The following is a 15,203-nucleotide window of genomic DNA, read 5'->3' as shown; positions in this document are numbered from 1 at the left end:
TAATCTGTCTATGCCATGAAGATGGCTGAAAACTATTATTTTTGCCCAACCTAATAAGTCTGATGCAGGGTCCATTTATAGTACAAACACACATACAGTGTCGCTCTGGAAAAATGTGTCCCACTCTGCTGTCTTTTTCTAACTGCATACCTGCTTAACTGCAATGTACTCATTATGACCATTCTTTTATCCAGACAATATTTTTAATAAAAGATTAATCAAAATACCTCAAATTCTCCATCTCAATCAACATAATAAAATAAGCTGTATATGATGCTATGATTAAACAGCCAGTCAGTCATACCAAACAGATGGATATTATCACTAACAGAAAATGACTGTTTTTGTTAATAAGTCAACCTCCCATACAAAAAATAAAGCATCTTGACTCTTTTTTAATTATTATTTGTTTACCGGGAAAGTCTGACTTAGAACAAGCCAATTTTCAGCAGAGGCCCAGAGAAAAACACTCCAGACACATGTCTTTGTAACATGGGAGGAAACCCACACAAACACAGGGAGGACATGCAGACTTCACAAATAAGGCACCCCAACTAAAAATCAAACCAGAGACCTTCTTGCTGTGAGGTGATAATGCAAACCACTGCACTACTGTGCCACCCACGTTTTTGTTACTGTTTAAAATAGACTATTGATTAAGCATGGTAAAATACAACACGGATACTTGTAACTGCATAATAAATATAACTACTCAGCATTCACTTCCTTTCAGATTTAACCTAACACTTGAAAATGCCTTAATGTAAAAGGTGCAGATAGCTAACTTTGTGTGCTATTTTTTCTTTTTTTATGCTGGTACAAAGTCTGTGCTTAATAAAGTTTTGTATTCCAGGTATATTCATCTTCGTAGACACTGATGTTCACTTTGTGAGGTATTCAAATGGTTATACAACAGCTAGTGTTATCTACCAATAAGGCAGTTTTTTTGTAATGTTGTAATAACAAGTTTAACTTTATTTAACTAACTTTTGATTGGTTTCTGCAACATAGGCGTTCAGGTCAGGAACTGATTCAATTATTCATTTTAATGGCATACTAGAACAAAACAGGTAAACTTAGTTCTGGAGCTTCAAATGAGTAGAAACTACATTGTGTCTCACTAGATAGTATCACTGGAAGTCTGTGGTTATGTAGTTATGTCTCCATTTTGTTTTAATTTCTTGCAGGCATTGCTCAGAAATGCACATCTGTTAAGTACCACTTTTCACAGCCAATTCGCCTAAGAAACATTCCTTTCAATTTAACAAAAACAATCCAACAGGATGAATGGCACCTGTTACGTAAGTATCTTCTACCAATAATGAAACTGAAACTTTAACTTTCTGCAGCTGTAAAATGTAAATTCAAATCGACTTACAGTATGGCAGACAGCTAGTTACATAGATTACAGCCAAGAAGACCATCACAAGCTTATATGCATCACCCCGTACTGATGGGAGACTAATAATGTCCCCCATTAAGCAGACTTTCCTCATGTGTCCCAGGTGAAATATTAATGAACACCCATCCAGTCACTGATGGACACTAAGGAAATACTTTGCTTGACATGTAAGGGCAACCGATTCCCAAAATGGAGAATAAGTTGAGTTAGGTACCTATTATACCATTTGATGAGGCTGAAATGATAGTATGGGTTTAGGTTTCTAGAGCAATTGTTGCTTTTTTCCTCTGTTTAGGTGAAGGAGTCAAAGAGTAATGAATCATCAGAGAGGAAGCTAAGCAGTGATCCCCTCTTCCAGGGACTATATCACACTAACTTGAGGGACAGGATTTCTAATCTATCGATGAAGCTCAGAGTACTGAGACACAAGATCTTTTTGCTGAGAAAATATTGACATCTGTCAAGTTGGTTTGGGTGCTTAGTGAGGTACATGCCAAAGAGGCATTGCATTCATTGATGGATCAAACATGGGAAGATAATGCAGAATGATACATTTTTTAGAATTTGAATTGCAAAAGTCAAATTGCTATTCAATAGTGATGATCACTTTGCTCTTAATTTTTCTCCCTGCAGCTTATTCTGTACCTATATAATAGCTGTTGCTGTGAACTACTGAACTTTATTTCTGAATGCATTTGCTCCTGTCAGCTTTCTACTTACTTGGCCTTTCCTTTTATACTTATTACACAAAGAGCCTGGTTTCAGGTTCTTTCAGTTCAGCACTGGTCATGCCACATGCTACTTGCATTCCATATCCCCTGCAAACTAGTGGCTTGGGTCCAATATCCATCTCACCTGCCTTGACTTTCAAGGGAAGTTTCCTGTTTCACACACTGAGTCTGTTTTCAATATGAGAGTATTTTGCTTTGTTTAGAAATTGGCTGTCAGTGTTTTTTTCCTGTAAATTTTGAAATAATAGTTTTAAATGAAATCCAAATCTCTGTGATAAGTGTAAAGTTAAGAAGAAAATGGTTTATACACTGACATGTTTGAATGGTGTTTATGGTAGTTGGGGAGAGACAGCCAAGTAATGGGATATTGGTATGGCTGGCAGGGGCCTGATTCATTACCCTACATAGGGCCCTCTATATGTCCACTATCCAGCTGTTGATCCTGAAGATGTATATACAACCATATAGCATTATTGGCCATTCGTGTAAGTCAGACCTGTACTGAGTGATGTCAGAAGGGAGAGCTATTCTTTATGAGAGAGAAGACATAGGGAGGTCACAAATGAGATGTAGGTGTCCTGCAAATGCTGAAATGCAAAGTTGCTTGACAGCAGCAACTTCTGCATTAGTAATTCTTCTCTTTAATGAAGAATTGTTCAGATGAATTTTACTTCTTCAGAGACTGTGCATATTGACTTAGCATGTGTTATCAGGTGGTTCATATTTTTTGTGCTCTCATAAATGTTGTTCTATTGAAACTGTACTACACCTGGCTGGTGTTTTTGGTATGCTGTTAGTGATCTTTATATAGTTTAATGTAGCTCATCCAAAGCTACCAATAATAAAGTACATGTAATTAATTTCTTCATAACAATAAAGGCTGTACAGCATGAACAAAGTAGCCAAAACTGCTGGTGAGGATGGGGGCTCTGTGTGTATGAATACACCTTAAGCTCTTATCTGGTAATTTTTAAACAGTTTATTCTGGCCTTGCAGCAGAAGTGTGCATGTTTATCTGTGAATTAAGTAGGAATGCTTTGGTTACTGTGCGTTTGTGTGCAGCAAATCTGAAATATGTGATTGTAGTCATTATTATTATTATTGTTTTTTTTTTTGACACAGACATCTGAGAAGAATGGGGGATGTCTGTAGTCAAAAATGAATGACCCTGTTGAGATGATAAAGTTAAGAAGTCATTAGTCTGTCTTCACAGGACTAGTGTACATTTGTGTAAAGCTAATTAGAATACTTTAGTGTGGCCATTTTTATCACACTCAGTCATGTGATATGTACTCAGTTGATTTAGTGGCTATAATTGCTGAGTACAGACATTGGTGGATTGTAATGATAGCAGTTTTAGTGGCCTTTTATGGTTGAAATGTAATGAAATGAGTACTTTTGTCATTATTGGTTCATACATTTTGATTCACTGATTTCTAGAAAAAAATGCTGAAAACTACAAATTTAAAATGCACTGTAAAAATGCTGCTGTATTAAACAAGAAATACATTTAAAAAACAATAAGGAAGGTGAATGAAATGATGCATGCACTTTCAATGAATGTGAGTTTCAATGGAAGAGAAGTTTACTGTTGCTCTTGCTAAGTCTGTTTTCAATGTGCAACTGTTTTGTTTAGCAAATGGCCATCAGCATTTGTGCTATAACTTGCAAGCAGTGTCAGTGGTGCAACAGGTATTACACATGCCTTTGTTGGAGACGACTGTGGTTTCTATTCCCACACCAGGTAGATGGATTGCTGCTGCACTTCTGAGAGTGACATCCTTGGATTGACATGTTAAACTCAGAGCACATCTGCCTGAGCTGGTGGTAAACAATGTAAAAGATCCTATGGCACCTATTAAAAAAGTAGGGGAAATACGCTAAGTTTCGTTTAATAGTATAAATACCACCCCAGGTCTCCCTTGAAAAGAAGTGGATGCCCTGGCCAAATTTACCCTAGTACTATAAATATCACTTTAAATCTCCCCTGAAAAGAGTCTAGTAAGCTAATGGGACTCAGCAAAAGATAAATAACTTAAACATTTTAAATCAAATACAAATATTCATAATCATTTCAAAAGTAAATTGGAAAATAGTACACACCAACAGCTTTGAAATGTCAAAACCGATAATTTAAAATTATAGTAATGGGGGGGCAAGTAATGGGACATTGTAAAGGATGTAGGGGTGTCTATTACCCTGCTTAGGGCCCCATTTGACCATGGCCTGGCTCTGGTTTTAACCCAAGAAATTCTCCAAAGTGTTTTCCAACACAACATTTAAAAATGCATCAATTTTTCAGCATGCTGCCTTGCCTGTAGTCCATCTGCAGAGCCATGTGCTATTACTGGGAAAACCTTAACTTTGTCTACATGGACCTTTGCTAACAAGATGGCAATTTTTAATTTTAAAATTTAAGACAGAATTTCCATAGCCTTCCTTCCTAGAATTTCTATAGCCTTCCTTCCTAGAAGAAAGCATTTTTAAAACAATATCTTTCACTGCCTCAGTTTCTTCCCCACCTACTTGCAAAGAATTGATAGGAACAGAAGACATTGTTTTAGAGATTTTTTTTGGTCTTGTGCTGCAAGACTGCTTTTATTCTTTCTACTTTCATTTTTATCAGCAGGGTTTTCATCTCTTTCTTGCTTTTAGCCATCAGCTGTATAATTTGCATATCTGAGGTTGTTATCATTTCTGTCATCAGTTGTTACTGAAGCATCTAATCCACCTAACTCAGCATTTCTCATGATATCTTCCTCATACAAATTGAATAAGTGGGTGACAATATGCAGTCTTGTCATTTCCTTTTCACAATCTTGAAACAATCATTCAGTTTTCTACCCTGTTGCTTCTTGTTCAGCATGTAGCTTCCTCCGGATGCAAATAAGGTGAAACAAAATCCCTATTTCTCTAAAACCTTCCACAGCTTGTTATAGTCCACACAGTCAATGTAGTGGATGCTGGCAATTTGATTTCTGGTAACTCTGCCCCGTCTGATACCAATTTGTACCTCTGATGGTTTCTATAGTTTACAGGATTTTGACCATTAGCATGGTAAACAAGTGCAGTTTAATAATTTGAGTATTGTTTAACATTGCCTTTTTTGGGGATTAAAATATAAGCAGTCTTTTTCCAATCCAGTGGTTACTATTGTATTTTTCAAATTTCCTATCAGTCAGGCACTGTTGTAACAGCTCAGTTTTACAGGATTTTAAACAATTCTGCTGGAATTCTGTTGCTTTCCATAGCCTTGTTATTAGCAAGGATTTGTGTGACCGATTTAACTTCACTCTCCAAGACATCTGCCTCTAGAACAGTGAAAAATGCCATCATATGTTTCAGAGATGTTAGATTCCTTCTTATGTAGATCATGTACATATTCCTGCCACTTCTCCTTAATATCTTCTGCTAAGTCCCTTAAATCTTGTTTTTTTTATTATTATACCAATTTTTACTTACAGGTTTCCCTTAATATCACCAATCTTCATGAAGACATTTTCTTTCCCATGCTACTACTTTCTTCCTTTTTTTACACTGATTGTTTATACGTGTGTGTGTGTGTGTGTGTGTGTGTGTGTGTGTGTGTGTGTGTGTGTGTGTGTGTGTGTGTGTGTGTGTGCAGATATATTTACTATTTCTTAAATAATGCTTTACATGAGGTGGCGTATTCAGGAGCAAAGAGAACAGCCATGGCAATCCCTTTAATTTGTTGAGAAGGTCATTATCAAAACTGAAAAAAAAGATCAACATGAGACAAAATGTACTAAGTTCAATGACAGTGTCCTTACAGGAATCATCAATTGAAAATAGGAAAATAAGCAACAGTAACCTAATCTCAGAGCTGTATGCAATACCTTGCCAATGCTAGAGAGATGGCAATATATCACAAGATGATGTCATTGCTATCTATAAGAACAAGGGAGACAAAAGTGACTGTAATGACTATCACAGCATTTCCCTTTTCAGTATCATGGGGAAGAGATAGTCTACCCCGAGTCTCAGTGTGGGTTCAGAACTGAGCAGTCTACCATAGACATGGTTTTCTCTGTTAGGCAACTACAGGAAAAGTGCAGGGAGCAGAACAAAATCTCTGTATATTGCCTTCATTGACCTGACTAAGGCATTCAGTTTTTTTTCAGTAAGAAAGGTCTATTCACAACTCTGGCTAACCTCAGCTTTCCCCAACACTGCTCAGTATTATCAGGGCCTTCCATGAGGGAGACTATCATGTACAACAGATCCACATCTGAACCTTTTGAGATTCTCAATGGAGTGAAGCAGGGGTGTGTATTTGCTTTCAGAATTGGTACAGAAGGCATCTTTCTCCAGACTAGAATGAACATCAACCTCTTCAAAGTGTTGAGGCTTAGATCAAAGACCAGGGTGCTAAGGAAGTGTCTAAGCTAGTTCCTGTTTGCTAATGAAGCAGCAATTGCTGCTCAGCCTCACTCATGACTTGATTTGTACATGTATGCATGGAATTTGGCCTCACAGTCAGCTTAAGATGGGCCAAAACATGGGCAGTGACCCATCTATCAGAGTGAGTAACTACAAATTGGAGGTTGTCCATATGTTTGTATATTTAGGCGCAATGATTTCAGACAACTTGTCACATGATAGTGAGATCAACAACCGGATTAGAGAAGCTGCCTCAGCATTTTCCCAGCTAACAAAGAGAGTATGGGCTAATAATAAGTTCGCTGTGCACACCAAGGTGCAGGTTTACATAGCATGTGTTTTGACTGCTATACTGTATTCCAGTGAAACATGGACTTTATGCTAAAAACAGAAGCAGCAGCTCAACATATTCCATATGCGCTATCTCAGGTACATACTTGGTGTCTCATGGCAGTACAAGATCCCCAACAGCTCAGTGCTTGAGAGGGTGGGCACTACCTCCATATTCACCCTCCTGAAACAGAGCCATATGCACTGGTTGGGTCATGTCTCATGCATGACTGATGGCCAAGTACAGAAAGACCTCCTGTTTGGATAGCTGACAACTGGAAAGAGGCCAAAAGGGCCACCCAAATTGCACTATAAAGACATATACAAGCATGACCTCAGCACTTTCTCAATCAGTGTAAACACCTGGTATTTTCTTGCCTCAGACAAGTATGCCTAGAAACAGGAAATAAAGGAAACTCTCAGTGTGTATGAGCCCACAGGAAGATCCATGCCTCTGACACCAGATGAACATCTGCCTACTGCTGCTCAGAATGTGAATGGGAATTCCACTCCCAGATTTGACTGCACAGCCACAGGAGACACTGCTCAAATCAGCCCAACAGAGGTACAAACCCATGATCCTTTGGGATCAAAGGATGCCCACATTTACATTTAGATCTATTTCTATGGTTTTCCACTTAAACTTTGGTCACTAGGAAGGAATACCTCAGGATATCGGGTCTCATGACCTCTATGATTCTCATGATATTTTTGACAAGACTTCACATAAGACAGGTACAGTGATACCTAAAGTCTCTTTGGTTCCAGTACCAATACCCTTTGTCTTTTCAAATCCCAGTGGCAGTGTTTGTCAGAAGAGAACTCATTTGGTGGAGACAACAAATATCCGTAAATCCAGGTCTCCCCTTCTGCCTTCCAGTTGCAAAGCAGTCAATCATCACAGATGTTTTGGGCTTTGCCTGAGAAAAGGTTTCAGGAGGGATCAAAGTTCAGGGTATACAGGACACCAAGGACAGATGCAAGTGTGCAAGTACCAAAGAGATGCTTGCACTGATCAAGGCATTAACCTCTCTGCATCATGTTTGATCTCCAGGACCTCTTCAAGTCATTGCACAGAAAATTACACTTATGTGGTAGATCAAGAAGCAGCAGGGAACCAGGTTGCATCCCCTTTTGCAGACTAGGCATGCTAGCTTGGAATATAGCTTCACAGCACAATCTCACTCATCTGGCCTCTTACATTCTGTCAGAGCAAAACTGTGTGGCAGACAAGCTGAGCAGGACTAAATCAGACGCTCACAAATTGAAAATCGATCAGGGAGTCTTCCAAGGTTTGATCCATATGTGGGGAGTTCCTTGAGCAGAACTCTTTGCCTCTTCTCTGAACAATCAACTGGCAAGAGTTTGTTCCAGGAATCCATGTAAGAAGTCCTTAAAGACAGATGCCTTTTCTTTTCCTTGGACAGGAATGTTCTTATATGCTTTTCCATCCATTCCACTAATATCCTAGGTACTTCTGAAAGTTCAGAAAGAATCCCCAAAAAATCATTGTGGTGATTCCATTCTGGTCCAGGTAACTGTGGTGCCCCCTTCTTTTGGAAATGGGCAGTGGCAATTACTGCAACCTTTCTCACAGACTGGATCTACTCACAGAAGAACAGGGGTGTTTGATACACCCTGACATCAATCAACTTCATCTGACTACCTGAATGACAGGTCTGAATTCCTTTTGGCATCTCTTAACTGAGGATGTGCAGTAGGTACTAATGGAGGCAAGAAAGGCAGCTGTTAGTAAATCATATATTACAAAATGGAAAATGTTTTCTAGTTGGGGCCAACAACATAATCAACATCCATTTAGGGCTAGTTGTTCTCTGGTTTTACAATATTTATGTGTGTTACTATCCTATAGCCTTTCATATTCCTCTGTCAAGGTTCACTTTTTGGCCATTTTATCACGTCTGCCCATGGATCCTCCACTTACAATGCAGACTCATGTCAAAATGTTCCTGGAATGAATTTTGCACAAGAGGCCTCCAAGAAAGCTTGTGGACCCCTCCTTGGGATCTTAATTTTGTATTAGAGAAGCTAACACTTGCTCCATTTGAACCAGCTAACCTGGCTGATAAGAGATTCTTAACATGGAAAACTTTACTGATTTTTCTGACTTCTGCAGGAAGAAAATCTCAGTTGCAAGCTGCTATGGTGATTCGACCCTATCTAATTGTCCACAGAGACTAGGTTTCTTTGACAACTCATTCTTCTTTTATGCCTAAAGTGGCATCCAAGTTTACTTTAAGCCAAACTATTCATCTCCCCCATTTTCTTTCCTGAACCTAAAAATGGTGGAGAAAGGATACTCTGTACCTTGGATGTCCACAGACAACTCTGGTACTGTCTTGACAGAACTAAATATTTCAGATCTTCAGATCAATTGTCCATTTTCTTGTGAAGATAAAAAGAAGGGATAGCCTGTGTCAAAACAGAATATTTCCATACGGTTGTCTAAGGCTATCACTTTTTGTTATACTCACCATAATAAATCTATTCCAGGCAGTGTCAAGGCCCACTCTGCCAGGACCTTGACTTCATATATGGCTTTTTGGAAATGGATGGATTCTAGAAGCATTCTAGAAGATGTAACTTGGTTATCTATATATACTTTTACAAAGCACTATAAGCTTGATTCCTTCTCTAGGTCCAGGTCACCCTTTGCTAGGACCACTCTCCAGGGTGAGAACATTGTACAGCTATGTAAGCAAACTTACCATAACAATAGATTATATGATCACTGCTACAATAGCCACTCCCTCCCTCTGCCTCCTTGCTTTTTTTCTCCACCCTTGTTTTTTTTGGTGTGTTTTGCATACCAGGGTGTGAACATTTATTTTTGTTGTTCCTAGCATTGTCCTTTTGGGGTTCTACAGCCCTGTCTTTCTTGGTAGGAAAGCTGTGAAGGGCTTGGCACCCAAACTTGTCTTTTAGTCAGCAAGTTGCCTGACTCTTTGGACATGTGGAAGGTGATCTGAAGCTTTGGAAGCTGGCCAGCTGCTATATCCTTGGCAGGATATAACCCCATAAAGCTAAGGCTACTGCAGCAGTGATCACTCAAACATCTACAGTTATAGTAAGTTTACTTAGACTACTGTACCTTCCCTTGTTTCATTCCTTTTATTCATTTTGCTTCTGAATTATAAATTCTTATTTTAATGTAACATAAAGATTTGTTATATAGTTATTTTGTTAAATTTATGAAGGTTTGGGTAACAAAGTATCTCCAAAAATCTGAATAAATTCTGTCAAATGAAGGAATCAAAATTCATCTCAATATCTAAGCTAATATGTCAAGTTACTATTTGCTTAGTCAATTAACATTATTAAAATCTTTTGATTGTATTCCAGTCATGAATTGTGATGGACTTAATTTATGAAAGAAGCCATTTTTTTCAGTCTGTTAGATAAAAACTTAAAATGTTATAATCTGTAGAATTGTTCCGATGAACATAGGATTAGAATAGATCCCTTTATTGTTTTACTACTGAGGCAGCTAATGTATATTTTCAAAAAAGAAGAATGATGTTTTCATTTTCTATTTTAATAAAAATAAATAAAAGAATGACATTTGAAGAAATGTTTTATATATTACAGCAACTATCCTATCCATTTTTAGAACTTTAATTTATTTTTTATAATTGCTCATTTATTTCTGAAATAGTTACATGTTTTAAGAGGAATTTTATATTTTAGTTTGATAACTTTATATTCCTAATTAAAAAGGAGTCTAGAAATCTTTCATCCAAAATCTTTCATTCTTTTTGGCATTTTCATAGTATCCTTTAAACACAAATAAAATATAATTTTGTCTGTTAATTTTCTCGGGCTTCCTACATCATACATGCACTTTATCTGAGTCAATTTAGTTACAATCTTGAATCTAGTTGCCAATCTGGGTTAATAGTTAGAAGTTATAGAATATGACTGTAATTTCAGCTTTTCTATATCTATTGCTACTTTATGATTTAGTATCAATTAGCATTTTATTTAAAGCCTCAACTAAGTCTAGAAAAACATTTTAGCAACATTAAAGGCCGCTTATATTTAAAACATCATTAGCCAATTATTTTATTTTGTTATAACACTATGAAGTAATTTTGACATGCAGCATGTTCTAAGAAAATCTTATAAAATATTATAATTTATTACTCCATTATCACTTATTGAAAGACAGTTTCAATTTGTTAGTTATCCAGTCTCTAAATTCTAATAACATTATCATACATGAGGGAATTCTATTACCTATTGATATTATGTGTGGTTAGCAGTCAATTTAAAAGTAATACCATTATGATTAGATAAGGGACATAAAAATACTTTAATAAAATTAATTTTAGATCTCAAATAATTAGAAATGCAAATTCTATCAAAACATGATTGTGTGCTAAAGCTATAAAGAGCAGTATGCAAAAATAAATAATCAGGTTCAGTAAAATAATTTAAATACTTTAGATTCAACAAATTGACCCAGTTTCATAATGCTTTGATAGAGCCTAAAAATCTGGATTCTGTATAGGCACTAGTATTTTATTAGTTTACTACAATTAAAGAAATACTCCAAAATGAGGTCACCTTTCAAGATCTTAATAATGTATCTATTTTTTGTATATTATACTCCATGTCTAGGCATCCAGCACAAATTAGTTCATGTAACAGATCTGTTTTGTTTCTGTAATATTCAGTCACTACCACTGCAAACATTACCTTTGTGTCACTGTATATGTAAATAATCTTTGGCAAAATTGCCTTATTTTTCAAAAAAATAGTTACCCCCCCCCCCCATTTTGTGCTTTAAAAAGAGTAATTTCATATGATATTATAGTCCCTAAGTCCAAATGTATATGTGTACTTTTGTGGTAGATAAGAAAATACAATATCTGATTTATTGGTTCTGACATAATTTAACAGTCACAATTTTTATAATTGTGATTTAACCAATTATTTTTTAAAGAAAAATTGAGAATCTGCCATTGGCATTTCTAAAATGAATATTTTAATTTATTTGACACACTCTGGGATAGCTAGTACAGCACTGTATATTATAAGGATTGTTTAAACTTATACATATTAAGATAATAAAAAACTGCTTGCATTCATAGTTTAAAAGAACCACACTATAAAAATACATTTCTCTGATCTTATAGAGTCCAGAGTTTCTCAGTCTGATTAAGAAATCCTAAACAAAAGTATTACTAAAATAACCAAGTATTGTCTGTCTGCCCTGTAATACAACTACCAATTGGTACAACTACAGAGAATTGGAAAAGAGATTAGATCAAACAAAAACTTTCCTCTCATATCTGATCTTCTTCTTCTTTTGGCTGCTCCCGTTAGGGGTCGCAACAGCAGATCATCTGTTTCCATTTCTTCCTGTCCTCTGCATCTTGATCTGTCACACCAACCACCTGCATGTCCTCTCTCACCACATCCATAAACCTTATCTTAGGCCATCCTCTTTTCCAGTTACCTGGCAGCTTCATCCTTAGCATCTTTTCCCCAATATACTGTGCATCCCTCCTCAGCACATGTCCAAACCAATGTAATCTTGCCTCTCTGGCTTTGTCTCCAAACCTTCCAACCTGGGCTGACCCTCTAATATACTTATTCCTAATCCTGTCCACCCTTGTCACAACCGGTGCAAATCTTAACATCTTTAACTCTGCCAAGTCCAGCTCTGACACCTGCCTTTTTGTCACTGCCACTGTCTCCAACCCATATAACATAGCTGGTCTCACTACCCTCTTGTAGACATTCCCTTTCATTCTTACTGGTACTCGTCTGTCACAAATCACTCCTGACACTCTTCTCCACCCACCCCATCCTGCCTGTACTCTCTTCTTCATTGATTACAAAAGACAATTTCTTAGCAATGAGAAAATTTATAGAAGAGAGACAAGATAAAGGAAAAAGGGATGTTCTTCCCTTAACTTGTTCCTTATATAAGATATGTGTGTATATTTTTTGTTGTTAATACACATTTGCTCCACATAGTATGTTCTGATATTCACACTAGTGCACTTTAAGTATGATGTATGGACAAGTATAAAATTCATTAAGGTCTTAGTCCAGTAACTTTGTTTTCAGCTCATCCTTTACTAGTTTGCATCATTCCTGTAGTATTTGATGCAAGTAAGGGAACACGTTTTATTTTTATGAATGATCTTATTACTCAAAAATATCTATAAAACCCTGACATCAGTTTTATAATATCTGAAATGCTGCTATTACAGAGGGGATGCAATCTGCATATATAATAGCTGGGAAAGTGTTAATCTACTGATGAATTTCAAAAATTATTGAATATTTATTTACTTTTAATAGATACATAATTCTTTTCTTTTTTCTCAAATAAGTTCATCTATTAACATATTCCTGCCTTTCCTTCTGTATCATTTCAAACTTCCTTTCCATTTTCTCACCAGTTTCTTCCTTTTCTAGAACTTTTCCTTGCAATCTCTTTATCAAGACTCCCATAATACTTTAAGAAGTCTTCCAATTTATAAAGACATTTTGAATTTAACTGTACAAATCTTTGCTCATGTGTGTGTGTGTGTGTGTGTGTGTGTGTGTGTGTGTGTGTGTGTGTATACATATATCTGGATCTATTTTAGATTATCAAAGTTCTTAAACTTCAAAAATTCATATAAAAAACAAAACATTTCTATTTTTAATTTTTTTGCAGAGGGCAAGCCCCCCTGCACCCCCACACCACCAGCTAATTAAATATACCACATCTGAGATCACACTACATTGTGGAAAAGGATAAATTTCCCATTCCCTGCTGTACTGCAATCTCCATTCAAAACATTTGAAATTTCATAACTTCAGTCATATGGTCCTGACCATATGACTTTTGAAGTTTTGAAAGTTTGATAATCTGATAGGGATCTATTTGTATATATATATATATATATATATATATATATAGATATAGATATAGATATATATATATATATATATATATAGATATATACATATACGCACACACACACACACACACATATATATATATATATATATATATATATATATATATAATATACACTTTTGAGATTTTAAGTATTTTTCCTCTGTTTATTTGCTAAGTTTTTCTGCATAGCCGCCTATTTTGAGCATTTTCTGGCTTGTTAAACTTGATTTCTGCATTAGTAACTGTATTTAGAGCACAACCTAGAGCTGTTTACTGAATTTCCTGTTTGCACTTATTTTTAAAATCATTTTCTTCTCAAAACTTGCATTTTATCTGTCTTTGGCCTAGCACTCTTGTGTGGGGTCATTTACTGCACTGTTATAACTTGTTGATACTTGTGAACCTCTGCTATCTCTGAAAAAAAACAAAAACAAAAAAATCTTGCTTTTTTCCCACTTTTCTGAGATTTAAAAAAGTTCAGTTACAGGCTTGCTGTTCTTGAACTGTTTGTAAGTTTCTTGGAGGCCATTTTTTGCTTGGGCTAAAGGGAAGTCTCTCTGTTGATCAGTGGCAGTGAAAAACATTGAGCAGCCTGCCTGCCCCTGTGGGAGTGGTTACTGACTTGAAACTGTAGTTTTATTGGCCATTTTGGGTCAATTCCAAACTCCTTCATCTTCCTCTCTTAAAACCCTCTTTGCGCGGTTTTGCGCGTGTTTGTGCATAGCGCAACAGCGGGCAGCGCCGCCTAATTGGGTTTAAACTATTCCTGGCTCCACAAAGTCTGCGCTTCACTTTTTCCCTTAGAACTGCTCTATCTCTCAATTTAAACACCATATTCTCATTCTAAGGTCCTTCACTGGTACAATTAAGTAATCCTACAAGTTAGCACTATTAAACCATAAGCACTACGTACTCTTATACTCTCTACGATTACCCTGTCCTCTATTGGTCCGTCTTAAATTCAGTTTCCCTATATTACTCTAGCATGTCCAAAGGTCAGTCAATGGTTTCCTCTCCAGTTCAGCTGGTGAATCTGGGAATTTTGAGGCAATGTTACAACTGTCTCATGTACACAGACAACCCTCTCCTCCTCCAAACAGGTTCAAATATATGTGAGAGATGCAACTATTTAGCCAAACTGGAGGCTGAGCTCTCTCATCTCAAAACTGGTGTAACCAGTCAGGAGGAGAAGGTAACCTCACACAACACAATTCCAGTATCACATAGTCCCACCACATCAGCGAACCAAACACATAAATACACAAAAACATACTCGGAGGCTCTAAATAAAAATCTACCTAAGCAACAGAGACCTCCAAAGCAGACATCCAAGCAAACGCTACCTCAAAACAAAACACGCACAACACATAGCCCACAAAGTCAGTGTGCCAAGCAGCCACAGCCCTTAAGGCTG

General features: G+C 36.7%; 1 protein-coding gene across 2 annotated transcripts in view; it reads left to right on the top strand.

Moving 5' to 3' along the window:
- TMEM178A (transmembrane protein 178A) overlaps positions 1-15,203 on the top strand; it is a 499,028-nt gene that overhangs the window by 302,556 nt on the left and 181,269 nt on the right. For both annotated transcript variants that reach the window (XM_044057560.1, XM_044057568.1), the window contains exon 2: positions 1,188-1,301. In XM_044057560.1, coding sequence (XP_043913495.1) covers positions 1,188-1,301 — 114 coding nt within the window. The remainder of the gene's footprint in view (positions 1-1,187; positions 1,302-15,203) is intronic.

This window comes from Protopterus annectens, chromosome 1.part2, assembly GCF_019279795.1.
Source record: "Protopterus annectens isolate FY-2018-M chromosome 1.part2, PAN1.0, whole genome shotgun sequence".
NCBI classification, from domain to species: domain Eukaryota; kingdom Metazoa; phylum Chordata; order Ceratodontiformes; family Protopteridae; genus Protopterus; species Protopterus annectens.
Note: the sequence above shows the minus strand (reverse complement) of the source record. Positions and strands in the feature narration are given on the sequence as shown.